This window comes from Pongo abelii, chromosome 3 (assembly GCF_028885655.2).
Source record: "Pongo abelii isolate AG06213 chromosome 3, NHGRI_mPonAbe1-v2.0_pri, whole genome shotgun sequence".
In the NCBI taxonomy this organism is placed as follows: domain Eukaryota; kingdom Metazoa; phylum Chordata; class Mammalia; order Primates; family Hominidae; genus Pongo; species Pongo abelii.
This window is the reverse complement of record NC_071988.2, coordinates 195,568,852-195,596,396: the sequence shown is the minus strand read 5'-3', so window position 1 is coordinate 195,596,396 and position 27,545 is coordinate 195,568,852. Positions and strand designations below refer to the sequence as shown.

At 38.2% G+C, this 27,545-nt stretch overlaps 1 protein-coding gene across 2 annotated transcripts in view; it reads right to left on the bottom strand.

Annotated features, from left to right (window-relative positions):
- Positions 1 to 7,330: 7,330 nt before the first annotated feature.
- GALNT7 (polypeptide N-acetylgalactosaminyltransferase 7) overlaps positions 7,331 to 27,545 on the bottom strand; it is a 149,328-nt gene continuing 129,113 nt past the window's right edge. Inside the window, exons 8-12 of one of the 2 annotated variants that reach the window (XM_009240459.4) lie at positions 27,202 to 27,324; positions 17,153 to 17,371; positions 13,570 to 13,668; positions 12,739 to 12,867; positions 7,331 to 9,717 (exon numbers count right to left, since the gene is read on the bottom strand). In XM_009240459.4, the coding sequence (XP_009238734.1) occupies positions 9,580 to 9,717; positions 12,739 to 12,867; positions 13,570 to 13,668; positions 17,153 to 17,371; positions 27,202 to 27,324 (708 nt within the window). In that variant the 3' untranslated portion in view covers positions 7,331 to 9,579. 2 annotated transcript variants of the gene reach the window in all.

Sequence of the window (27,545 nt, the reverse complement as noted above, 5' to 3'; positions counted from 1 at the left end):
ACCTCCACCTCCCAGGTTCAAGCGATTCTTCTGCCTCAGCCTCCCTGGTAGCTGGGGCTACAGCCATGTGCCACCAAGCCCAGCTAATTTGTTTGTATTTTTAGTAGAGACAGGGTTTCACCATGTTGGTGAGGCTGGTCTGGAACTGACCTCAAATGATCTGCCCACCTCAGCCTCCCAAAGTGCTGGGATTAACAGGTGTGAGCCACCACGCCTGGCCCAGTATATTGTTTAACAACAGTTTATTTTGGGTGAAAAATTCTCTTTAATGGGAAGAAGAGGGGCTGGAATGTGAATTCATATCTAAAAGGACAAACTGAAACAAAATTCAATAACAAGATTAAGTTTTCTGCTATTAAGTTGAGCTATTTCAAGATAGAATACCCGATTAGGTTTTGAGTTACAGTAGTCCCTCCTTATCTGTGGGGTGTAAGACCTACAGTGGATGCCTGAAAGAGCCAAGAGTATTGAAGCCTTGTTTTTTCCTATACATACACAACTGTGATAAAGTTTAATTTATAAATTAGTCACAGTAAGAGATTAACAGCAATAATGAGAACATTTATAACTACTGTAGTAAGTTATGTGAATGTGGTCTGAAAATACTGTACTGTGGGAAAGTGAAGCCGTGGTAAGGGAGGACTACTGTATCTTCATTTTGGTCTTAAGCTTTAGAATTATGGGTAACTAAGAAACCGTTTGAGATGGTTATATTCCATGACTAATTTAAACTTACCTGGGAATTGTATTATTTACGGGGAAGGCAGTTATTTTAAAAATGCTTGTTTAAGGAAGCAGTTGCTGTATTTGAATTAAGATAACTTTCATTAGAGATTATTAGTGAAGGTTGGCCATCTGGTTGGCTACGTGCTTATAGAAGTAAGCTATTTGTTGACAATTTTAGAGTTAAATTTGACAATCTTGGTTACCTACCAAACTTTAAAATAGAAGTCAGGATCTCTGTTACCCAACCATGGGAGCTTTGGCTGTCTCATGTCATATTTGGTAAGATAATCCTCTGTTAAATAGTGGGGTATTAGAACAAATGGACAAGTAAAATCTTCAATCATCTTTATGATTGCCCTCTATTAATTATATTCGGAGTGGGAGAGGCCTCCCAAAGCCATGAAAGAATTGATAAATTGGCCTACATAAAAATAAGAAATCTTACATTCAGACTTGGGGCTTTCACTTATCATAAGATGAAAACTAATTTTCAGTGTTTCCTGGTGGTAGATGACTTAATATGCTAAAACATTTGGGGTAATCTATTTTAGATACATACCTATGTCTGAGACCCAGTTCCCTACCTCTACCAAATGCTAGCAGTATGAACTTTACCTACTTCACAGTGTTTTAATGGTCGAAGTGTTATTTTAAAGTAGTAACTACTGCATAAAGGATATCAAATAAGAGTTTCTAAAACTGAAATAGAGTAAGTTTGTTTATTTAAGAATTTCTAAATAAATTAGATCCAAGAGGCAGACCTGTTGGGTTCCTTGTCACCTTTCTTTTTGGGAGTCTGTGACTTCTTTCATTTCTCTTTTCCATAAAATATACTTTTAAGTTTCTAAGCTAAGAACAACTATTCTTTTAATCAAGAGTTCCTCCAGAATGAACTCAGGATTTGAGATGGGTCCTTCCTGGCTCATGTTTGATATTCTTGTAAGTGTGGATCAAAATTCAATCCCAAAATTCTCAATAATCAAGACCAGGTGACTTCAAGGAGTGAACATATTGGAAAGCACTAAAATGAGGGCAAGAATTAGATCTCACACCAGCCACTACTTGGAAGTGTGTTTGTGAAACCTGTTTTCTTTAAAAATAGATCATATCTTAATAGTTCAGAATGTAAAAGGATATGTAATAGTTTATACTCTTTCTTGATTCTGCTACCCTGTCCCAGGAGGCAACACCAACAATGCAATAATCTATCCTTTAAGAAAGACATAGGTGTAAAAAATATATATGTGTGTATATGTTAACAGTATTACATAGAAGCTTCCTATATACAAGTGTATTCATCTCATCATTTTGGAGATTGTTTTCAGTACGACAGAGTAACAGAGCTGCCATTTTCCTTTAAATAGCTATCTGTATGGTATCCCATTGAATAGATCATAATTTAACCAGTTCCCTAAGGATATACGATAATTATGGGTTTTGTTTTGTTTTTGTTTTATATACATATATATATTTTTTGAGACGGAGTCTCGCTCTGTCACCCAGGCTGGAGCGCAGTGGCACATCTCTGCTCACTGCAAGCTCTGCATCCCGGGTTCACGCCATTTTCCTGCCTCAGCCTCCCAAGTATCTGGGACTACAGGTGCCTGCCACCACGCCCGGCTAATTTTTTCTATTTTTAGTTAGAGAACACCGTTGCTGGATATGGTGGCTCAAGCCTATAATCCCAGCACTCTGGGAGTGTGAGGTGGGAGGCTCACTTGAGCCCAGGAGTTTGAGACTAGTCTAGGCTACATAGACCTTGTTTCTACCAAAAATACAAAAATTAGCTGGGTATGGTGGTGCACGCCTGTGGTCCCAGCTATTTGGGAGGCTGAGGTGGATCACTTGAGCCTGGGATGTCTAGGCTATGATGAGCTGTGATGGTGCCATTGCACTCCAGCCTGGGCAACAGACCAAGACTTGGTATGAAAAAAACAAAACCATTTGATGTCACATGTGAAAAAAGACGTACAAGTGAAGTAGCTGGGCCAAAAGACATGCACATTTAAAAATGTGCGAACTATACTAGCTAAAACCTGTACTTAATATATGCCGGAAACTGCTCTGGTGCTATTAATGGAGCCTGCTAAACAAAACTGCTTCTCAACAATAGAAGTACTACACTATGGAGTAGACACTCCATAGCAATGAAATGTTTTGGAGTGCCTGTTTCCTCATCTCAGCAACATAATAGTTCTCAAACTTCTTAGTCTTTGTTATTCTGATATAGATAAAATGTTTTCTATTATGAGTTTAGTTGTTTTTTTTATGTTTAAGAGCCATTTGTGGGGCTGAGCGCAGTGGCTCATGCCTGTAATCCCAGCACTTTAGGAGGCCGAAGCAGGTGGATCACTTGAGGTCAGGAGTTCAAAACCAGCCTGGCCAACATGGTGAAACCCCATCTCTACTAAAAATACAAAAACATTAGCCAGGTGTGGTGATGGGCACCTGTAATCCCAGCCACTTAGGAGGCTAAGGCAGGAGAATCGCTTGAACCCGGGAGGCGGAGGTTGCAGTGAGTAGAGAGCACGCCACTACACTCCAGCCTGGGCGACAAGAGCAAGACTCTGTCTCAAAAAAAAAAAAAAAAAAAAAGCCATTTGTATTCTTTCCTGTGGTCTTTTCTCACTGGTCTTTTTATTAATAGTTTTTGGGAATACTGTATATTAAGGAAAATGACCCTTTTGACTTTATGATGCTTTTTTTAATGCAGAGATTTTTTTATGTAGGCAAATTTAGCAATTCTTTCACTAAAAACTTTTCTAGTGAGGTCCTTCTCACTCAAAGATCATAAAAGACTATAAAAACAATTATCCTTTGGTTTCTTTTTTTAAATTTTTGATTACATCTTTGATCCTTCTGGAATTAATTTTGGTGCAAGGACTGAGGTAGGGGCTCATATTTCCTTCCCGATGTCAGCCACTACTTTTGGTCTTTTAATCTATGAAAGCAGGGCACTGGGTTAGAATTTCCTAAATTCTCTTATATATCAAACAAAGCACTCAACTGCAAACTTGATCAATAGAGGAAAGTATGCTTTTTTTGTATTTTACCTTTTACCAGTTTCACTTACTGTAAATCATAAGGTTGTCTTACATAGTAGAAAAATAGCATTGTCTTGAACCTGGCTTTTTATTACTAAATATATCACTAAAAATGCTTTACAAAGCAGTAATGATTTTATTTCTTGGGGAATAAAATCAAGAAAGCTAAAGGAGCTGCTATGCCACTGTGTAAGATCTAGTTCTTTAAAAATGAAATTTCATACCTCACCATGTTTGGATTAGTTCTTCATGAGATTCCTGTTGGAGACTGACAGTTTTAGAGAAAGGCAGAGTATTTATTGACATTAGGAAATGCCAAGACCTATAGAGACTAGCCAGGGAAAAGGACTGGATGTGGTGAAGTGAAGAACATTTCGAAAGTAAGCTCTGTAAGGGCAGTCAAATTTTCACTTTTGTATACTGCTTTGTCTCTAATGCAAGAAACAGTGTTCTATGCATGTTTGTAAATATACAAATACCCAGGTTAAAAGGGATAGCCACTGTTTAGCTCAGTCCTGTTGCTAGATGGAAATGTGAATATAGGATTCCCAGATCTCTCAAATTTTCAAGTGGAACTAGAACTCTTCCGTGAATTCTGAATTTTAAATACAGTATTGGCAATGAATTCCAATTTTGGGGTCAAAACATGTCTATAAGTAAGATTCTGCCCAAAGGTCACCAGTTTGACACTTCTATAAATTAAATAGTATAAATATAAGTGTAATAATTTTTACTCGAGTCAGGTCCAAGGTTAATAAAAGTTTATATATGCCTTACAGCTAACCATTGTTTTTATAGGTCAGAAACCCTTCTTGCCCTGATTGGAAACTCAACTTACCCTGCAGCAAAGGTAAATAAAAATGTTTCAATTGAACTTCATTGTGCTTTTGGGCCTTTATTCTTCAAAAGTTAACAGTGCAGACTTCTGGTGATCCTCATCCTAGGTGTCACCACATCTATAGAATAGTAACTCAGGAGTGCAATAGACTGTCGCATTAAAAGGAAAAATAACTTTTCAGCATTATGTAGCACTAAATTTTGGAACTGGAAATGGCCTTTGTATCATTTAGTCTTTCATTAGAAAAGCAGGACCAACTTGGACATTGTCCTCGGGCAGATAAGAGATAGTAAAATACCATAATCCATTCATATTTGTGTAATTCTTTGATTCTCCACATTTTTTCCAAAAAAAATTAATGGCTTATACAAAGAAAAACAAGAACAAAATATACAAAGAGAAAAAACAAGGTTATGAAAGAAATTCAAAGCAAGGTAGTGAATCACGAGTTTGAATAGGGCTCTGTTTTTCTTACTGGTTTTGTAACATCAGACAACTCATGTAACCTTTCGGTTTCCTCATCTGTAAAATTTGAATGTTTTTGAGGATTAAATAAAGTAATACATTTAAGACGCTTATCCTTGTGGCAAGAAATAGTAAATGCTTGATAAATATTAGCTAAAAGTATATATGCCAATATACATGGGTTAATACAGATACTATGATGGAGTAATTAGATAAGTTCTAGCTCACTGCAGCCTTCACCTTCCAGACTCAAGCAATTCTTCTGCCTCAGCCTCTCAAGCAGATGGGACCACAGATGTGTGCCACCACACATGGCTATGTTACCCAGGCGGGTCTGAAACTCCTGGGCTCAAGCAATCCTCTCCCCTTGGCCTCCCAAAGTGCTGCAATTACAGGTGTGAGCCACTGTTCCAGCCCTGAGGTTCTTGATAGTCTAGGTAGAGAGGAAAATTAAAGAAGTTATGTGGAAAACATACATTCTTTAGGAGAGTTTTTCCTGGCACCAAGTAAATATTCATCCCACAGAGTTAGAGGGATATTGAGTACTGGACTTTATGATGTCCTTGACCCCAGTACTAAATTTGTGAACTTGGACAAGTTATTTAACCTATCATGTATAAATGTATTAACATACTGTATGTTTACTTTTAGTCACTTTTGATATTGATAAAAAGTGCTGAATAAAGTGTTTTGGGAAGTGCCTTTTTCATTCAATCCTGTATACCTAAAACTGGTTTATAACAACTAGTTTATTCATATTAATCTCTGTAATATTCCGTTGTGTGATTATATCACAATTAATCCTTTCTCCTGTTGATGGGCATTTAGGTTGCTTCCAGGGTTTTTACTATTGCAAATGGCTGTGATATAAAAATTCCTGTATAGCTCTCCTGACACTCAAGCGTACTTCCCCTCTAATAACCTGGATTGTAGATTCTAGCTGTTTCAGCAGCCGGAAGCCTCCACTCTGCCTCCTCAGTTCAGCAATATCACCATTCTGCGCCGCATTCCTTGCACCATGGTTGGGAATGTCCTCCCAAGGAGACAGACGTGGTGAACCTGGGATTCACCTTGTGTATTTCCTTTCTTTTAGATATCAGTCTGCTTTGACTAGTGCTTCCAATTCCTGAACTGGAACTGCTTCCAATTCCTGAAAACAGTTGCTTCATATATTTTGTCCAGTATTAACTGTTGTTTGAGGTAGCAAGATAAGTCCACTTACAATTATAGCCGGAAGTGGAAGTCTATTCATCACTATTTTCTACTCAAATATTTAGTTTTGTTTTGGTTAGTTAATTCTTAATACAGCTGTGGTTTATTTGCTCATACCAAAAGTCCAAGAGAAATTTCATTTAAAGGTAATTTGAAGGATACAATATCTTAGATATTCTTGAAGATGCACTTATCACATCAGTTTCATAATGCTCAACACTTTTTAAAAAGTACTTTCACATGGAATAATTTTCACGTACCTAAACTATTGGCCTGTTAGGTATCTGGCTCTCTGGTGAGGTACTTGTCATGTTTTCCATTGAATTATATATGGATTTTTTTCCCAATTATGTCCAGAAATGAAATATATTCCAAGATCCCTATGAGAAACTTAAGAAATAAAGAAACTCCCATTTATTCTAGTCTGGTGCTATGTCACTTTTTCAAATTCTTAGCCTACTTCTACAGCAGCTAAGAATTGGGAGATATGACAATAGACAGGTCAGTTGAGAGAAAGTTTCCCAAATCAACACAGCCACTTACTTGAATCTGTTAGCAACTGTATCTTCTCTTGAGATGTGTTTTGTACCACAAGGTCCTATGGACTATTTCTAATTTCATTGTGGTAGGCTTCCCTTGTCTTCATTTTTCTCCACTTAACCTGATCTGTCAGGTTGTAAACAAATTTGATTTAAAGGCGTTTTTGCTTCTAATAGGCAATTTTATAGTAGCATATACTGCCAAGAAGGATATACGTTGCTGGGGTAATTTTTTCTAATTAAAAAAGTATAAACTTAAAAAATTGGTATACATAGGCAAACAGGTAAAAATAAACCTTTGTTTCCTTCCAACAGATATATAAGCTCTGAGTATTCTGAGCATGTGTAACAGAATGCTAAGCAACACTCAAGCACATACTCAACTAATAACTATGGGCTATAATATTTTAGGTATTAAGTGTGTCTTGTAAATAGTAAAATCAAGTAATTCTTTCAAATGTGCAGTGTTTAGATTTGAAATGATTACAAGCACCAAAAAAAACCCATGAATTAAAATACAATATTTTATTTTTTGTCACCTAAAAAACAAGCAACCCAGAATTAAGATATACATAAGTTTCTCAAATTTATCCTAATAAAATTCTGAATATTTATACAATTTCTACAGAAACATACAGTGTATCAAAATCTGCATAAATCAAATTTATAAAATGTGTAGAAATGCATAGTGATATTACCAACTTACAAAGCAAGGATATGGGAATTATTTCCAAAGCAGCCTACAGTAGAAAATAGTCATTATGGCAGCAGCTTCTGATGTTTTTGTTTGGTAGGTTTTCTGATTTCAATATATAGAATCATATTCATAGAGTATCTTCTTTTAACGAATTGCACAAAGTACCCATTTAAAATTTACATGCACAGTTCATTGCCACCTTTCTTAGGCCTATGCATAGTTAATAAGGTTATAATCTATTCAACATGGAAAATGGAGCCTATTTGCAAACACACAAGTAATTAAAGTACCAATTCTCTCTTAGTTTCTTTTTTTATAGTTGGTTTATTTTGCAATTATCAATGTTAAACATCCCTAGAGATGAAAGTTTAAATGGCTGATCACAGATCAGTAGCAAAATACAAATTGACAATTCAAAATTATAAATAAAACTCTGTTGAGGATGTTTAACTTTGACTCTCCAAATTTAAGAGCTAAGCTTGGAAGAAACAAATTTATAGGTTATATTTCCCTCTTAAATTAAAAAACAAACTTCCTCTGGCAGTAGTTTGTGAATTCCTTTCATTGTAATGATACCATGATTACAGGATCAAAAATGCTAAACTTACTTGCCATTCTGCTCACATCATCACAGTTTTTTTTTTTTTTTTTTAAGCACTCAATGTAGGCATTTTAATCTTCTGGATAACAGAGTGTCTTTTGAGAAATTAAAATCGAATTGACCATTTGCAATATTTGGTTTTCCTAATAGGTACTGTTTTAGTAAATGTTTAAATCCAAACAAATCTTCTGTTTACCGGAAAAATACTAATAAAAATACACTTCCTAAAAAGAAATTAAGAAACACTAGGGAACACCTAATGTAACAGAAAGTAGTTCACATTTGTTAATAAACTGTGTTTTTCAATAGTCCTTTGTTTTTAAATTTTAAAAACGTGCAGATAATGTCATTTGGATGAAAATTTAAATGAAACATCATTTCACTCTTGGCTTCACAGGTGGCACAGCTTAGGTTACAATGCACACAAGTTTTATAAGGCCTAATCTAACAAGGGCTTGGAAAGTCCTACCTCAGAATGAACCTTAGATGTGTTTATAACGGTGTTTTGTTGTTTTTGTCACCCTCGCTTTCAAGGGATAACAATAACAACTGAAAATAGTTTTCTATAGTGGCAGGTATTGGAGAAAAGTAAATCCCAAATGTCAGTGGACAATTTTTCTCTAGTTGGAAGACTCGTTTGCAATTCTAGAAGTAGGTATGGACAGAGGGCACTGGGAATGCCAGTAGGTAAGGGAGTGAATGCTACACAACTTCCAACCCTATGGGACAGCCTTGGGATGTTCCATATTGTCATTTCTTTTTCAAGCCATACAAAGTTCAACTTTATAGCAAATGGCAGCACATAAATTCATTTCTGAGTAGTAAAAGTATTCCCCATACAGGTGACAAGTCCATCATTACCATCCTATAAATTTCATCACAAGCTCTTGAAATATATACTGAGAAATGAAAGAGGCACTAAATGTGTTGAAATTCACCTTTCAAAAAAGCAGCATGACTGTGAAGGAAGGCCACCTTGGCTAATAACCTGTGGCAGTGCTTCAAAAAGATGTAAAATTAAATAAAGACACAACAGGTTGATAATCACCAAGTTATATATGAAAGTCTGGCTACTCCAACCTTTTTTCAAGTGTGTTAAAAATAAAAATCAAACTGCCTTTCAGACCCCTGAGTGTAATCCCAAAGAAGACAACATGCTTTAACTCTGTCTAATAAAACAGAGCTAAAGGCACAAATTACCAACATCATCTTAAAACACAACAAAAAGATGTAAACATCTACAAAGTTTAAGGTAAAAGCAGTCTTGTAAACAGTAACTGCAGATGATAATGTTATTGTAAAATCACAGTTTATCAATGTCCTTCAAACTGATCAGGAGGTTCCAGGTTTGGAGCTATACAGAGTTAATAACAATAGTTGCAGCAGGTTTCAGGCGGTTTTCAGTCCTGTATAAATTTACTTGTCAGTAGGTAGGTTATTGGTTTATTTTATTCTTTCTAAACACTATGGATGTTATTCATTTCCCATTTTTGAGTCGTTTTACTGGAGTCACAATTGGAGATGAATACTTGATGCAGGACCTCTGAGCGATCTAAGCACTTTCCTGAAGGAATATGAGTAAATCTGTGCAGGTTCTGGAAAACACAGTAAGAAAAAAGTTTCAAATTTGGACCCTTGATATCACTGACATCAGAAATCATCACTTGGCTTTCATGAGGAGACACTTTAAGCAAATGGAAAAGCTTATCAACCACACCTCAGACTTTGGATTTCTCTTGATTGTCAGTTGTCTGGATTTCTCTTGACTGTCAGTTTTCTAAGTCCTAAGATCTTTCATTGTTAAGTCACAATATACTGCTGGTATCTCACATTCACTGTATACAAACCTAAATTCATTATCTGCCCCTCCAAATCTATGTCTCTTGTTCCTATCCTGGCTAATGACAATCCCACCGCTCTAGGCTAGTCCTTAGGAAATACTGCACTTTCCCTCATTCACTCACATGCCAGTCACTAAGGATGGATATGTGCAATGTCTCTGGTTATATTCCTTCCCATCGCCACTGCAGATGCCCTGGTTTGGCCCTCACTGTATGCTGTAGGTTTCTTCAATATAGCTCAGAGCTTCTCAAAGTCTGGTCCTCAGACTATCCAGGATTGGGTCTGTAAGGCCGAAACTATTTTCATAATAATACAAAGACACCATTGCCTTTTCACTTTAGCAACATTTATACTGATAGTGCAAAAGCAATGGTGAGTAAAACTGACGGTGCCTTAGCATGAATCAAACTATGCTAGTACCTGTAGTTGTATTGTTCATGGCCACACACAGTTAAAAAGTAAATGCCGGTTTCACTTAAGGATGTCACTGATGACGGAGCAAAACATTAATTTTATTCAGTCTTGACCCCTCAGTATACTTAAAAAAAATTCTATGAGATGAAGTGGGAAGTACGTATCAAGTACTTCCATATAATGAGGTACAATGCTCAAGGATATCAGTCTACACTGGAAATAGCTTTTAAGAAACTACCACTTATTAAGTTGTGGTGTACAATAAAAAAACAGCCACAGTTATATGAAAGGCTATTAAATTACTGCCTCTCTTTACAAACTGTATGCTTGTGTGGGGCTGGGTTTTCCTCATATACTTGAATGAAAACAACATTTCAGATCAGACCAAATGAAGCAGGAGCATGAGAATCCAGCTGTCTTCTTCTATTAAACCAGACATTAAAGAGATTTGTAAAAATACAGAATTCCATTCTTCTCACTATTTTTTGTGGGTAAACATAGTTATTTTTCATTAAAAATGTCATTTATATTAATGTTTAATAGGTATATTATTATTACTTTTAGATGAATTAATATATAAAAACTTTACAAATTTCTCAGACAATTTCCAGTTCTGGAAATACTGTTAGTGATAACCTATAAAAACAAAAGCAATTTAGGGGTGGGGGAGCTCAATAATTTTTAAGAGTGTAAAGGGAATCCAGAGGACAGAAAGTTTGAGAACTGCTGCTCAAGCTGATCTCGTTGCTTCATCAGTCCATAACTCACATTTCCAGAATTATTTTCCTAAAAGTAGCCACTGTTTTCCATCACTACCTTCCTCAAATAAGGTCGATCCCTCTCCAAAACTTAAAAAATGAAGTTCGGTGCTCTTTCCTCCAAAGCTTATTGAGGGATACCAAATGAAATACAATTCTTTGAATTTTCTACATGTTTTCATGCCACGTCTTTGCTCATCCAGTCTTTCTTATTTACTTCCCATGGAAAGCCTTTTTACACTTCAGGACTTGTGCAATGACACTTCCTCTATGAAACTCCTCAGCAGTAATTCCTCCCATGAATCACTCTTTTCTGTCCTATGGCATTTTGCTTATCTCTATTTTTGCATTTCTTTCTTCTCTGCCATTATATAATAGCATGCTTTAGCTATATTTTTGAATTCCCCTACAGTCTAACATATTATTGGCCCCCAAGTGAATGTTCAGTAATATATAACACACAAATGTATATTCAGTGCTGCGTCTTTAAAATACCTAAAACATGTTATGTGTCATTTTTTGGTCAATTACTTCTTGATGTAGTTTCTGGTGTGTTAGCCTTCTTTTACTATTTTGCTAATATTGTTCTCACTGACCCCTACTATTTATTGCTATTATATTTCCTTTTTCTTTGTGAAAATAAATGCTCCACTCTTTAAGGTTTATGCTATTCTTCTCCTTCCTAAGTTGTTATAAGAAACAAAATCATCAATTGATACATGCTTATCACTTCTTGGAAATTATCTGTAAATGACAGTAACAGGGAATGTTAAGCTAGGTCATATCATTATTACATAGCAAACAAGTCCTTGCTTGCATGACAGATGGGATATGATAACAAATACTAGGTGAGTAAATAAAATGGAGGGTTGACAGATTTTTTGAGTGTGAGGCAGCTTTCCCCACTTTTTGTTTCATAATAAATTGATTTATGTTAGCCAAATCTAGAATTTGAAAACTATACATAAATCTATTAATATGATGTAATCCTCAACTTGCCACAGAGCTTTAAATACTCACAGCTGAAACACAAAGCTACCCCAGTAGTGTCACGTGAATAACTAAATTTGACCATTAAAGCAAGCAACTAGCTACATTTATCCCACTGTATTTAGCACACAACAATGATAAAGACATTATGAAAGCCTAGATTTCAAGTTTTATTTGTTTGTCTCTATCTCCACCTGCTGGACAATATCAAATATTAACCAAATTTTTTAATAGTATAAATATATTTAAATATATTTTACTTTAATGAATGATTCATTTAGATTTCAAAAATCAGATTTTGATGAGAGCAATGATGATGACTGCCTCATAGAACACTGACTTTCTTGTATTACTAAAATTAGCAGTGCTCTTTATAGACATCATCGTGGCCTCATTACATGACAATATTGTACGAGAGAACAAAAGTGATGCCTCATTATAGAACAATGAGTCATCCAGTGCTCAGGAAAACCTATGCAAGGGACTAAATGAGAGGAAAATGCAAGTGAATTTGAATGCAGGTTTTAAGATTTATTTATCTAAATCCCACATGCTAGATGTTATTGAAAATGAAATAGCATATAATATTTCAGAAGTTAAAATGCAGAATACCTTGAAGTACTGCCATTCCTTAAATTCATTTAGATTACAGTGTGTAATCATAACTTTTGATCCATCAGCCCCCTTTGTCAAACACTGGTCATACTGCATGAGTTGATTTGCTTCATTGATTCTGAAAAGCTGTAAAAGGAAAAGAGAGAATTAAGTAACAGAGGCACCTTCCCTGCTGATGTGCATTTGAAAAGAAAGAAACTTAACTCCTATAATTAAATTGAATGACTAACTTATTTTTCCATAATTTTTCTGTTTAGAACTGTAAGTCCACAGACAAATTATATTTATTTTGATGTTAGTGAAGTTCCTTATTAACACTGAAATCATTAAGTTCTTTAGTCTCTAAGATACCAAATGGGTCACTAACACAAATTTATTATGTACCAACAATGTGAGAAAATGAAAAAGCAAAACCATACCCACATAAGTAAGAGAATATATATTAGTGAAATATACATTACTGGCAGTAACACTCTATTTCCAAAAAGATGAGGATTAGTGAGCAATACTTGCAAAAAATTGTTAGGGAGCTAGGCTTACATAGTTATGGTAGTGACAAATATATACTCCCACAGGAATATATTTTAATCTCTTATATTAGATATTAATTCTAGATTCTCACTGCTTATGTGAAAACCAATACTGCTATTATTTCCATCATTTAAGTGAATGTTTTAACACTGTCAATTTTTTTTACAGAATGTTTCACTTTATCAAAACAAACAAAATTGCCAAATCGAAAACCAAAGTACAAAGATCACTCTGTGATCAATAAACCTGATGGCCCTTAATACGGAACAACTTAAACACAAAAGTAAGGTGGTTTACCTGATTCCCTCCCATCCTGTGGCAGGGTCCTAGTTCAACAAAGCCTCCATTTGTTTTTCCCATGCTATCAATGCAGTAAGCAGTTTCAAAGCCTCTGATCTAAAAAAATGAACAAAGACGCAAAAAGCAGGCAACAGTTTAGTTTTTGATGAACTCTGGCATCAGAATTTAATATTTCATGTTAAATATTACAGTTTACAGGGAAAATCTGGGTATGTGTAGTGACAGGTAATTACTGGACTGTCAATCTTTACATAGTTTTGAAATAACTTATGGTCTTGAAGTCAACACTGGAATGGGTTCTTTCTCTAAGAGCAAAGGACTATACATTTCCATAAAATACCACAGAGAAAAAAAAAGTTACCATTAATTGCAATTTCAGAATCACAGTAATTCATGTGAATGAGAAGCAAATAGAGGAAAGCTACCTAACCACAGTGGTAATAAACACTGGCCTGGCCCTAGATATCTAGAACAGACTGGATTTGTAAGGGACCTCTCCCAGATGGCTGTGCAGCACTTGTGGTAGCTGCCTGTAGGGGTCTAGGGTGCATAGGTCATGCATGGCGCATGGACAGGCAGTGAGGCTTTTCTCTATAAACGTAGATGAAAAGCAAACACAGGTTTCCATCTTTGGAATGTACATTTTGTATGAAAATAACTATTTTTGGAAAATATATTTTTTGGAAAAAATATATATTTCTCTGAATTATAAATCACTATACTATTTGGATAAAATGTTTTATTCTTGCATTCAGTCAGCAAATACGGACTGTGTACCTATAATGATAAGAGGTTTTGAGGATATGAAGAAGAGCAAGTCATGGTCCTCACCGCCTGTAGAGAGACAGAGGGGTAGTGGGCCAGTCAGGACAGAGGTGTGAATGTGCAGAGGAAGAGCTGCTCACCCTGCCTGGAGGAGCTCCGAAGACTGCCCCAAGAGACACCTTTAAAACAGGTAGGGGTTTACCCTGGAATGTTAAGGAAATGCCGAGAAATGAAGTATAAAGTGCAGATGTCAGAATGGGAAGAGGTTAAACTGAAGATATATTTGGGAGTGAGACAGTAAAAGGAGGACAGAAAATTCCATTCATTCATTCATGTATTTATTCAATCATCAAATATTAAGTACCTGATGTGTGCCAGGCATGTTGTAGGCTCTGAAACACTAGTGAACAAAATAAAGACCCCTACCCCAGTAATGGGCATGCCACAGCGAATATGGGCCCCTGTCTCCATTCACTCTGGGAATGTAAGGGAAAAAAGACAGAATATAAGTTAAAAAACATAGTAGACAATTTGTCTGTTATGGCAAAAGGTGGTAAGTGTGGTGAAAAAAAGGAAAAGAAGAGGAAGTTAGGGTGGGAGCTAGGGCGTTGGGAAGTAACAAGGTGGACCTCACTGAGAGGTGGTAGGTCAGCAGACTTGAAGGAGGTGTGAGAGCTGGCCACGCATGCGTGTATCTGCAGGGAAGCATTCCTGGCAGAGGGAACAGCACAGGCAGGCATATGCCTGGAGGGAGTCTGAGGACCAGTAAGGACATGGGGCTGGAGTGCAGTGGGGAGAGCAGTAGCAGGTGAGGCCAGAGAGGAATGGGGACAGATGTTGTGGATCTTGGAGACCACCAGAAAAGACTTTGTCTTCACTCTGGGGTGAAGGTGCAGGGTTTCTAGCAGAAGAAGGACATGATTTGCCTTCATTTTAAAACAGTCACTCTGACTGCTGTACTTGAAACAGGCCGTAGGACAGTCAACACGTTAGTCTCAGTGAGAAATAATGGTGGCTTAGACCAGGCAAGAAGGGATCAGATTCTGGAACTAGATATGAAGTGCGAGACAAAGACAGGATTCATGGAAGACTCCAAAGTTTTTGACCGAGAAATCAGCAAAGATGGGTTGGTGGGAGGAGATAGGAAGTTCAATTTAGGTTATGTCGAGTTTGAAATGCCTGTTACACATTCAAGTCCTGAAGTTAAGCATGCAGTTGGATATACCTGTCTGGGCCCTCAGAGAGAGATTTGTGTGTTGAAGGGCTTATGGTCTAGTTGGGAGTTAAACATAATTTGCTGTAATAGGACAGGTAAAATAAGAGTATAGGGAAAAAGTATATTAAAGCAAGAAGTACAGAGAGAGTAGCAGGAGTGTCCTCTGTTGGTTTTTCCTTCTATTCCTGAACTCTAAATGCTGGCGTTTCTGAGGGATGGGTCTAGTCTTCTCTTCTCTATCTGTATTTTCTCCCTCGGTGACCTCATTCAGTCCCATGAAATGATCTACCTGCTGATGGCCCCAAATGCACATCTCCAGAGTGGCCTCTCTTCTGGACTTTGGCATCATACAACCTACAATCTGTGATCAGTAGGCCTTAACGGCTCTACCTGGACGCCTAGCAGGTACTTCACATGCCCAGAACACCAACAGAAGCCTTGCCCCCTCCATTCACTCCCCTACTATCTTCCCAATCTCAGCAGCCACCTAATCAGCTATTCAGAACAACCTCAATGTCATTCTGGCCCCTATCCCTTCACACACCAACCCATAAGGAATCCACTCCCAGATGAACTATGCTTCTGCAGTTGGTCTGCTTCCCTTCATCTCCACTCTCTGATTGGCTGATTCTTTATCATTCAGATCTGAGAGCGAATGTCACCTCCTCAGAGAGGCTTTCCTTACCCTGTCCTTAAGTCCTCTTGACAGTATTATGTGTCATTTACATTTATCACCATATGTCATTATCATTTTTGTTTTCTCAGACTTTTTTGGTCTCTCTCCCCAGGTAGCATGCCAGTTCCCTGAGACAAAGGACTTTGCTTCTCTTGTTTTCTGTCTAGAAGAGTGACTGGCACATAGTAGGCCCTCAACCAATATTTGCTGAACATAATTAAGCAGAGGGATGTAGACTTGAACGTTCATGGCCGGTTTAGTGTACCTGTGAGGCATACAGCGGGGCTGAGGGGAGCAATCAGAAGTGAGTCTGAAGACAAGTTTGGATAAACAAAGAAATGACAATGTCTGATTGTCAAAGTGCCTTTGTCTGATTTTAATTATTTTTAATTCATTTGAAAAGCATTGTTGGAGTGTCTACTGTATATGGGTCCCTGCATCAGTCCACCTGGACACAAGTGATCAAGGTCCTGAAGCACTCAGACTGGTTGGGAGATAGGTGATTTTGGGTGTTGTGAGAACCCCTGGAAAGAGCATAGAACTGCATCTTTTTGATGAAGTGGGGAATAGTAAGAAGGGCTTTTCAGTATTGGTGATCTCTAAGTTGAGAGCAGTAAGATAAACTGGAATTAGTTAAGGAAGGGAGTTGGAGTAAGGGGCATGGAGGCGCCAGGAGCTGGAGTGAAGAGTGGACGTGTTGCAGGCTAGGGGGCCAATGTGCAAAGGCTGCCAGGAGACAGCATGGTGGCAAGCTAGTCTGGCAGCTGTAGCTGTTTAGTGGAAAGGTGGTAGATGCTATCAGACAGTTGTTACCCTAACTTTTCCCCAAGAATACTTCTCTCTTACTCACATATTTCCACCTTTCTCTGCCTTCTCCCAAAATCAGTCTACAAATACACACACTTTGAGATGTGACTACTTACTTCTCCCCAGTCAACATTTTTGGGTGGCAAAGGGTAGTGTGAGGTGATATCATAAGCTATTTCTTCCATGAACCACTTAAAACTTTTGCAGTTGTGATCTTCTCGAAATTTTTTCAGCTCCGATATATCCCCATATGGTAATGCCTGCGATTCAGGACGACTAGCATAGAAGTAGTCTTTATATTCATCCCACCAAACCTCCACAACTCTAACATAATTCTGTAAAAAAAAATATATATATATATATATGTCGTTATAAAAATACAAATGTCATATCATAAACAGCCTATATTAGACACATGAAATATGGCCTACACATCACAAATTCATTTCAACAGGACCTGGCATTTAATTAAACAACAAATGCAAGTTAGTGACTCTAATATGTCATCTGCCAAGGATTAAAAATATCATGTATATTTAAGTAAAAAGTATTGTACAAAACCTGATATCCCTGAGCTGGAAGATCATATATGCTGAGATAAGTATTCTATTCTGCTAACGGAAGAGTAAGTTGAATCTCAGAGAGAGTTTATGAGAGCCTGGCTGGACACTGTACTTCTTTCCCTATAATAATCTCTTTCTTTTCTTTCTTTTTCTTTTCTTTTTTTTTTTTTTTTGTGATGGGGTCTTGCTCTGTCATTCAGGCTAGGGTGCAGTGGTGCAATCTTGGCTCATTGCAGCTTCAACTTCCTGGGTTCAAGCGATCCTCTCACCTCAGCTTCCCGAGTAGCTAGGACTATAGGTACATGCCACCATACCTGGCTAATTTTTGTTATTTTTTTGTATAGATGGAGTCTCATTCTGTTGCCCAGGCTGGTCTCAAACTCCTGGCCTCAAGAGATCCTCCCACCTCAGCCTCCCAAAGTGTTGGAATTACATGTGTGAGCCACTGTGCCTGGCCTACAATCTCTTTCTATTAGAATCATTCTGTTGGTAAGTGTAGGGAAAAAAAAAATCTCATTTCAGAAACCATCATGAGAAACAAAAGCTCTGTTTAATAAAACACATTTTTGCAGGTGATTTTATTGATCCTGTTATAACTATAATAGAACCATTTTACTATAACCCCAAATGGACTGGGTATTTTCCCCAGTTGGTTCCTTTTTTTAATTTAAAAAATATATATTTTTTTTGAGATGGAGTCTCACTCTGTCACCAAGGATGGAGTGCAATGACGCAATCTCCGCTCACTGCAACCTCTGCCTCCTGGGTTCAAGCGATTCTCCTGCCTCAGCCTCCTGAGTAGCTGGTATTACAGGTGCCCGCCACCACACCTGGCTAATTTCTCTACTTTTAGTAGGGATGGGGTTTCACCATGTTGGCCAGACTGGTCTTGAACTCTTGACCTCAAGCAATCTGCCTGCCTCGGCCTCCCAAAGTGCTGATATTACAGGCGTGAGCCACTGCCCCCGACCCCAGTTGGTTCACTTTAAGAAAAAGCAGCTATAGAGCAATAAAATATGCTGACACTGTGATAGCTGACAAATATCTAGCTTTTAAAGCTTTAATTGATGAATGAATGCTTGCATGAATATATGTGACCAAACTGGTACACACTTGCAGTGATTTGCATGTGGTTTGTCTCTAACAACATTCATGTTGAAATTTGATGCCCAATGTGGCAATGCTGGGAGGCAGGGCCTACTGGGAGGAGTTTGGGTTGTTAATACATTAATGGCCTCCTATGGAGGTGAGGGGGTGAGTTCTTGCTCTCACAGAAGTGGATTCGTTCCCATGAGAGTAGGTTGTTAAAGAGTCTGGCTTCGTTGGTCTCTCTCTTGCTTCCTCTCTCGCCATGTGATGATCTCTTTGCACATGTGCATTCCCCTTCTGCTTCCCATCACGAGTTGAAGCAGCATGAGGCCCTCACCAGCTGTAGCTGCCCAAGCCTGAATTTTCACACCACCGGAATCGTGAATAAATAAACCTCTTTTCTTGATAAATTACCGAGCCTCAGGTGTTCTGTTGTAGCAACACTAAGTGAACTAAAATAATACTCAATCCCTTAATCTTCTACATCATGCGTCAGCAAATATTCTCTATGAAGGGCCAGATAGTAAGTATGTTGGGCTTTTTGAGCGACACATTATCTGTGGCAACTGTTCGACGCTGCTATTGTAGTGTGAAAGGAACCATAGACAACACACAAACAAATGAGTGTGGCTATCTTCTAATACAACTTGATTTACTAAAAAGGGTTGGATTTGGCCTGTCAGCCATGTGGCTGACCCATGTTTTACATTCCAAAAAGAAATACCTAGTGTTCAGATGAAATGTTTTCTAGGCAACAAGATAACTATCAAAGGGTGAACATGCCCCTAAATGCAATGTTGTCGCAAAAGCCCATGGGTTTAAAAAAAGCTGTTATAAGCAGCATGATAAAAGAACATACGATATTACCACTTGATATGGTTTGGATCTGTGCCCCTACCCGAATTTCAGGATCAATTATAATCCCCAGTGTTGGAGGTGGGGCCTGGTGGACGGTGACTGGTTCATGGGGGTGGATCCTCCATGAATGATTTAGCACCAGCCCACCCCCCACCCCCATGCCTATACTGTCCTTGTGACTGTGAGTCCTCGTGACATCTGGTTGGTGAGAAGTGTGCAGCACCTTCCTGCTTCTCTTTCCTGCTCCTGCTCCCACCAGGTGAGACGCCTCATTCCCCCTTTGCCTTCCACTATAATTGGAAGCTTCCTGAGCTTTCTTAGAAGCAGAAGCTGCCAAGCTTCCTGTACAGCCTGCAGAACTGTGAACCAATTAAACCTCTTTTCTTTATAAATTACCCAGTCTCAAGCATATCTTTATAGCAGTGTGAAAACAGACTAATATACCACTAAACATTCTGAATCTTTGCAAATCCATACGAAATTAGACATAGTACATGTACTCCAGACATGAACAAACCTGAAGAGTTATGCATACACGTGTAAGATTATGGCAACAAAAAGAAGAAGCAATTAGTTTTCTGGGATGGACAGGGCCAGAGTGGCACTGTGTTGCCCCATCTCGAAGGAGAGGTTAATTAGGTGGGAATGGTATTCAGGGCAAAGAGAAAAGCAAATGCAGTATGATAAATCATGGTGTATTGCAGTATAGCAAGTAGTTTACAAAAACTGGAATGCAGTATTCACTGAGAGAAAACTTGCTTCAGTTTCTTCATTTTAAGATGAGGATATAGGCCGGGTGTGGTGGCTCACACCTGTAATCTCAGCACTTTGGGAGGCAGAGTTCGAGACCAGCCTGACCAACATGGTGAAACCCTGTCTCTACTAAAAATACGAAAATTAGCCAGGTGTGGTGGTGCGCACCTATAATCCCAGCTACTTGGAAGGCTGAGGCAGGAGAATCTCTTGAATCCCGGAGACAGAGGTTGCAGTGAACTGAGACCACACCATTGCACTCTAGCCTGGGCAACAAGAGTGAAACTCCATCTCAAAAAAAAACAACAACAAACAAAAAAAATTAGATGAGGATATAGTCCTTACCTCATAGCGTGTTGTGAAAATTAAGAAGTTAATCTATATAAAGGATTTAGATTTATGCCTGGTACACTGTAAGTACTTACCATATGTTAGCTATTATTATTATTTTTAAAAGAACTTTGAATTTTACCCTTGAGATGACAACCATAAAAATGTTTTAAACAGGTAAGTGACATCAGATTTAATTTTCAGATGAATGACACTGGTAGTGAGTGGAGGGTAGACTGAACGGGGTTGAACTTGATGGCAAAGAGCCAAGTAGGAGGCTATTTACTATTCATGGGAGAGATTTGAGGGGCTGCACTAAGTATAGAAAGGGATGGATTGAAGAGCTATGTGTGAGGCAGAATCACCAGGGCTTGGTAAGAGGGAGGGACAAGGAACAACTCTACATGCCCCCTAAGTTTCATTCACGGGAAAATAGAGAACACAGTGGAAGGAATCACTTTTGAGGAAAAGTTAAAGGTCAGTTTTGACTTCTGTTGAGTGGAAGATCTAAAGGACATCAAAGAGGATAATTCTAGATGGTTTGAGGCTCAGAGGAGACAAATGAGCTGGAGAAACAGACCTCTCTACTTGGCCCCCTGATGGCTCAAGCAGATGCTGTCAAAACTGGAGAAAAGAAAGCGCCTGGCATATGCTGGGTACTCACTTAAGTGTATGCTAAATTCACACTTACTGGGTAGTTTGTATGGTATATTCAGCTAATTTTTAGAGTGGATAAATAGCCACCTCTCAGCTCTTTTAGTTTTTCTTTCAGAATAGACTTTTTTGAGTCAATTTGGCTTTTCACCAATTCTTCGTGATTGTGAGTCCAACTCCAAGGGGAATTTCCTGCAATGTCAATCATGCCTGGTGTTAATTTGGTACTATTTTTGTTTTATCACAGACATTTAAATCTCATCCCCTGTTGTAGCTGGGGTTTCATTTGGTCAATGAGAAGGATGTTCTGGTTCTGAAAGCTTAGCTGTCTGCTTATTACCTATTCCCCTTTTATGAACTGTCCCAAGTTGTGTCTACAGCCAACAATAAACTTGACTTGGTTAAGCGTTCCAGAAAATGAGGGGCATCAGAGTTGCATGCCTCTTAGAACTTATGAAAGCAGCCCAACCAAATAAACCTCAAAGTTTGTTTTGCCAGGCATAGAGGTCTTTGTCCTCCAAGCAGTGGGACATCTGGATTTCTACATGAAGCTTCCTTGGTTTGTTTCATAAATAAATGCCACCCCTAAGTGTCACTAGTCTGGGATGAAATGTCAAAGAACTGGGAGACCCCAACATGGCTGGATAACCACCAGATCATCATTCACCACTACACTACTTCTAAATCTGTCCTCCCCAGCTAGAAACTGTCATTCTCTTGGAATACGGCAACTATGACATTATCTCATTTTAGGAAGCTGAGAGAGAGAACTTACACTCCATGGAATGGTGAGAATCAATAGAAGGAACTAGAACTATGATTTATTTCCTAATAAATGTGTGACTGGGAAAGAAGCCTGGGAGGATGCTCATCCCACTAAAACAGTCCTGTTCAGTTTAAGTTAAATACATTTTATTTATTCAAAAAATATTTTTTAACATTTCCAAAATGTTTTAAAAACCAATGTTTTGTTTTTCTGCAGGTTCATGAGTTTTGGTAAAATATAGATTATCAATCCTAGTTCTATATTTATGGCATAGGAGATGAAATTTTTATTAAATAATCACAGCAAAATATTTATTACAGTAGAACAATTTGGATGTCACAATGAAAAGAGTCAGTGGGATTTTCCTCTTTTTTTTTGTTTTTTTGAGATGAAGTCTCCCTCTGTTGCCCAGGCTGGAGGGCAGCAGCGAGATCTCGGCTCACTGCAACCTCTGCCTCCAGGGTTTAAGTGATTCTCCTGCTTCAGCCTCTCGAGTAGCTGGGATTGCAGGCACCCACCACCACACCCGGCTAATTTTTGTATTTTTAGTACAGACTGGGTTTCACCATGTTGGTCAGGCTGGTCTCGAACTCCTGACCTCGTGATCTGCCCGCCTCGGCCTCCCCAAGTGCTGGGATTACAGGCGTGAGCCACTGCGCCTGGCCAATTTTCCTCTATTTTATGTGACAGAGATGGAGAATTTGGAGGCAGAATGCAACAGGACAAAGCATATTCACATTAACTTTTCAATCTTTGAGGGACAAGAGATATTAATTTTTTGTAAGCACTGTTCAAAAATTTGATTTTGCTTACTATGCAAACTCCTAACATGATTATCTAAATTAAAACAAACCATATTTTACTCATGTGTGAATAACAGAAGCTAGTATTTTTCCCTTCAACTATTTCCCTACACACTGTCAGACTTTTTTGAGTTTATTTGAAATGTATTCATGGAGAACATTCAATATAGGAATCTTAATCAGAATGGAATATAATGGAAGGTGAGGTCACCAAGATGGCAAAGTAGGACACACCAGCCTTTATTCCATCCCAACTAAAAAACAAATACAGACAGCTATTCACAAACCCAAACAGCCCAGAGAGAGCTCCAGGGCCCATTGAAGAATCTGCAGCAACACAATGGAGCAAAAGAAACGAAGAATATCTACATAGGACAAGATCACCTGTGAGGTCTACATACCTGAGGCACAAGGAGATAGCCAGGAACAAAGAAGAAAGGCAGATGCTATTGCTATCGGTCATGCAGCAGGAACTACCATAGTTTCCAGAGGCCTGCTCCCTAGAGGACACTGGCATCACTTGCCACTGAGGTAAACAACAGCCCCTTTGCTGGGGAACCCCAGAGAGGGAGATGCATCTGAACATTCACCACCATCCAAGAAGCAGCTACTCTTGGATTACTTTGGGCAAGCTGCTCTGCCAATTCTCCCGTGGCCCAGTGAGCCCTGATCCTGAAGCCACAGCTGCTCTGCTAGTGTCCACACTGCAGCCCCGGGCTCTGTGGCTGCCCTGGGCCTGCCCCGACACTGGAACCATTGCTATAGTTCGTTCATGCTCCAGGCCCCAGAGCCACGCCTTTATTGTGCATGCCCCATCTCCAGGCCCTGGATCAGCTGCAACAGAGAGCTAGAACCCATCCCAACTCAAGAGCTGCTCTAACTCTACACATGCTTCTGCTCCTTTTCTTGGCTCTAAAAGCTACTTCACAAGCATCTGGGCCTCACATACTGCTACCAACATGGCAGCAGAGGTACCTATGTCCCAAGCACCAGCTCAGCTGCCATAGAGACCTAGGCACCACTCTGTCCCTAGAGCTGCATTAATTCTGAGCACATCTGTACTCTCATTCTTGGCTATTTCAGCTGTCTCACAAGCATCTGGTACCTCGCATTCTGTTATCAATACAGTAGCGAAATACCTGTGCCCTAAGACCTGGGGTTTTTAAACTGCCCCAGATCCTGTAGCCACAGTCTCTCCACTCATGCTTGTGCTTCAGTCCTCAGCTCCACAGCCACTCTACAAGTGCCACTGCCGCTGCAAGTGAGCCTATGAGTCAGAACCAGTGCCAAGGGGCATTCATCTTCTGCAATGAGAGAAAAATCAGGATGACCTTGGCAGCCATACCCAAAGACCCCAACATGCCTCACTGCCACTATAGATATCTACAGCATTAGCCACTGAGGAGCACTGGAATCTTTGCCAACACTGACCTTGATGGGCTGATCTGCACAGGGAATACATAGCTGGTATCCTCAGTAGTCCCAGAACTGCTATATCCCACCAAGCAAGTACCCTCACACCCTCCTTCCCCCATAGAGGAAAGTCTTTCCACATTGAAACCAGCCTGTAAAGTCCTCAAGAGGTGACTGGTCCACAAAATGCAAAGGCATTAATGTAAGTCAACAAGAAACATGAAAAATGAAGAGGATGTAATACCACTAGAAGATCACAATAATCTCCCAGTAGCAGACCTGGATAAACAATTCTAAATAATTGTTTTACAGAAGCTCAGTTAACTTCAATCAAACACAGAGAAATAATTAAAAGATCATTTACAATGACCAAGTGGGATTTATCCCTGGGATGCAAGGATGATTCAACATACACAAATCAGTAAATGTGATACTCCACATTAACAGAATGAAGGACAAAAACCATATAATCATCTCAATAGATGTGAAAAAGGCATTTGACAAAATTCAATGTAAAAAGCTTCAACAAATTACATGAGGATTGTACCTCAACACAATAAAGGCCATACGTGACAAGTCCACAGCTAACATTATACTCGATGAAAAGTTGAAAGCTCTTCCTCTACAATTAAGAACAAGACAAGGATGCCCACTCTCCCCATTTCTATTCAACGTACTACTGGAAGTTTTAGCCAGAGCAACTAGACAAGAGAAAGAAAGAAAAGACATCCAAATCAGAAAAGAAGTAAACTGTCTCTGCAGATGACATCATCTTATATATTCAAAACCCTAAAGAGACTCTACTAAAAAGCTGTTAGAACTAATAAACAAATCTAATAAAGTTGCAGGAAAATCAACATAGAAAAATCAGTAGTGTTTCTATATGCTAAACAAACTAAGAAAACAATCCCATTTACAATAGCTAAGCCAAACAATAAAATATTTAGGAGGTGAAAAATCTACATGCTGAAAACTATAAAACACTGATGAAATAAAGAATACACAAAATAAATGGAAAGATACCCTGTGATCATGGATTCAAAGAACTAATATTATTAAAGTAGCCATATTATAAAAGCAAACTACAGATTCAATATAATCTCTATCTAAATTCCAAGGACATTTTTCCCAGAAATAAAAAAATCCATCCTAAAATTCATATGGATCCACAAAAGACCTTGAATAGCTAAAGCAATCTTCAGCAAAAAGAACAAAGCTGGAGGCATCACACTACCTGATTTCAAAATCTACTACAAAGCTATAGTAATCAAAACAGTATGGTACTCACATAAAAACAGACACATAGACCAAAAGAACAAAACAGAGAGATCAGAAATAATCCACACATTTATGGTCAATTGATTTTCAAGGTAGATGCTGAGAACACATTAGGGAAAATATAGTCTCTTCAATAAATGGAAAACTAGATATCCATATGCAAAAGAATGAAACTAGACTTTCATCTCACACCATATATAAAAATCAACTCAAAATGGATTAAAAACTTACGTGAAGAACTAAAACTGTAACACTTCTAAAAGAAAAAATTCCATGACACTGGTTTTGGATGTAACAACCCCAAAAGAACAGGCAACAAAAATAAAAACAGACAAATGGAATTATATCAAACTAAGAAGCTTCTGTAAGCAAAGGAAACAATTAACAAAGTAGACAATCTATGGAATGGGAGGCTACATCTGCAAACCATGCATCTGGTAAGGGCTAATATCCATAACATAGAAGGAACTCAAACAAATCAATAGTAAGGAAACAACCTGATTAAATTGGGCAAAGGACCTGAATAGATGTTTCTCAAAAGAAGACACACAAATAGCCAACAGTTATATGAAGAAATGCTCAACATCATTAATTATCAGAGAAATGCAAATTAAACCACAAGATACCCCTCCCACCTGTTGGTGGGAATGCAAAATGGTGCAGCCATTATGGGAAAACAGTACGGAGGTTCCTCAGTATATTAAAAATAGAACTATCATCTGATCTAGAAATCTCATTACTAGGTATATATCCAAAGGACATAAAATCTGTATATCAAAGAGGTATCTACACTCCTGTTCATTGCAGCAGTATTCACGATAGCCAAGATATGGAATCAAGCTAAATGTCCATCAATAGATGAATGGGTAAAGAAAATATGGTATATATACATGATGGTATTAATACTATGCACCCTTAAATAATACAAAAATCCTGTCACTTGCAACAACATGGAGAATATTATGTTAAATGAAATAAGCCAGGCACAGAAAGACAAACACTGCATGATATTACTTACATGTGGAGTGTAAACAGGTAAACAGAGAGTAAAATGGTGGTTACCAGAAGGTGAGGACTGGGGGGAGTGGGCTGATTTTGGTCAAACGACACAAAACTTCTGTTAGGAAGAATAGTTTTAAGAGATCTATTATACAACATGGTGACCACAATTTATAATATATTACATATATGAAAATTGCTGAGAACAAATTTTAAGTGTTGTCAGCACAAAAACAAGTAGGTGATGTAATACATGTCCAAATAGCCAGATTAGGCATCCCACAATGTATACATATATCAAAACATCATATTGTACAAGATACATGCAATATTTACTTGTCAATTAAAAAATAGGGTGAAATCTTTTTTTTTTTTTAAGAGATAGGGTCTTGTTCTGTCATCCGGGGGGGGAATGCAGTGGTGCAATCACAGCTCACTGCAGCCTTGAACTCCTGGGCTCAAGGAATCCTCCTGCTTCAGCTGAATAATCTTAAAGAACAATAAGATATTTCGTGAATAAGTCTAGCTAAGTTAAAGGTGAGAATCAACATGACTGCTGAAGAGCCCACTCAATAAGCTGACAATTGTTAAGTAACTACTATAGCATGTGGTACATAAATGTTAGTTCCCTATCCTCCCCTTTTATCCAAAAAACTCACCTTCAGAGTTGGAGAAGACCCAACATAAATGGGCGGAGGATTTCCTTGCCAGCCCTCAAGACGGTAGATATGTCCAACACGAGAACAAGGAACAAATAATAATTTGCCACCACACTGCCATATCTATGAAGGAAAAACACGTTGTGAAAGTTGTTTCCAATACAAACATAAACCATAACCGAAAATTTATCTTGTAAGTGTAAATCTAAAATCTAAATTATATACAGTGTCCACACAGAATTCTTAAACTAAACAAATCCTAAAATAATTTGCTTTGAAAAGCTCATGTAACAACCAAGAAGGCAACAGGGAATATAGTATTAATAATAAACTGCTACTGAGGG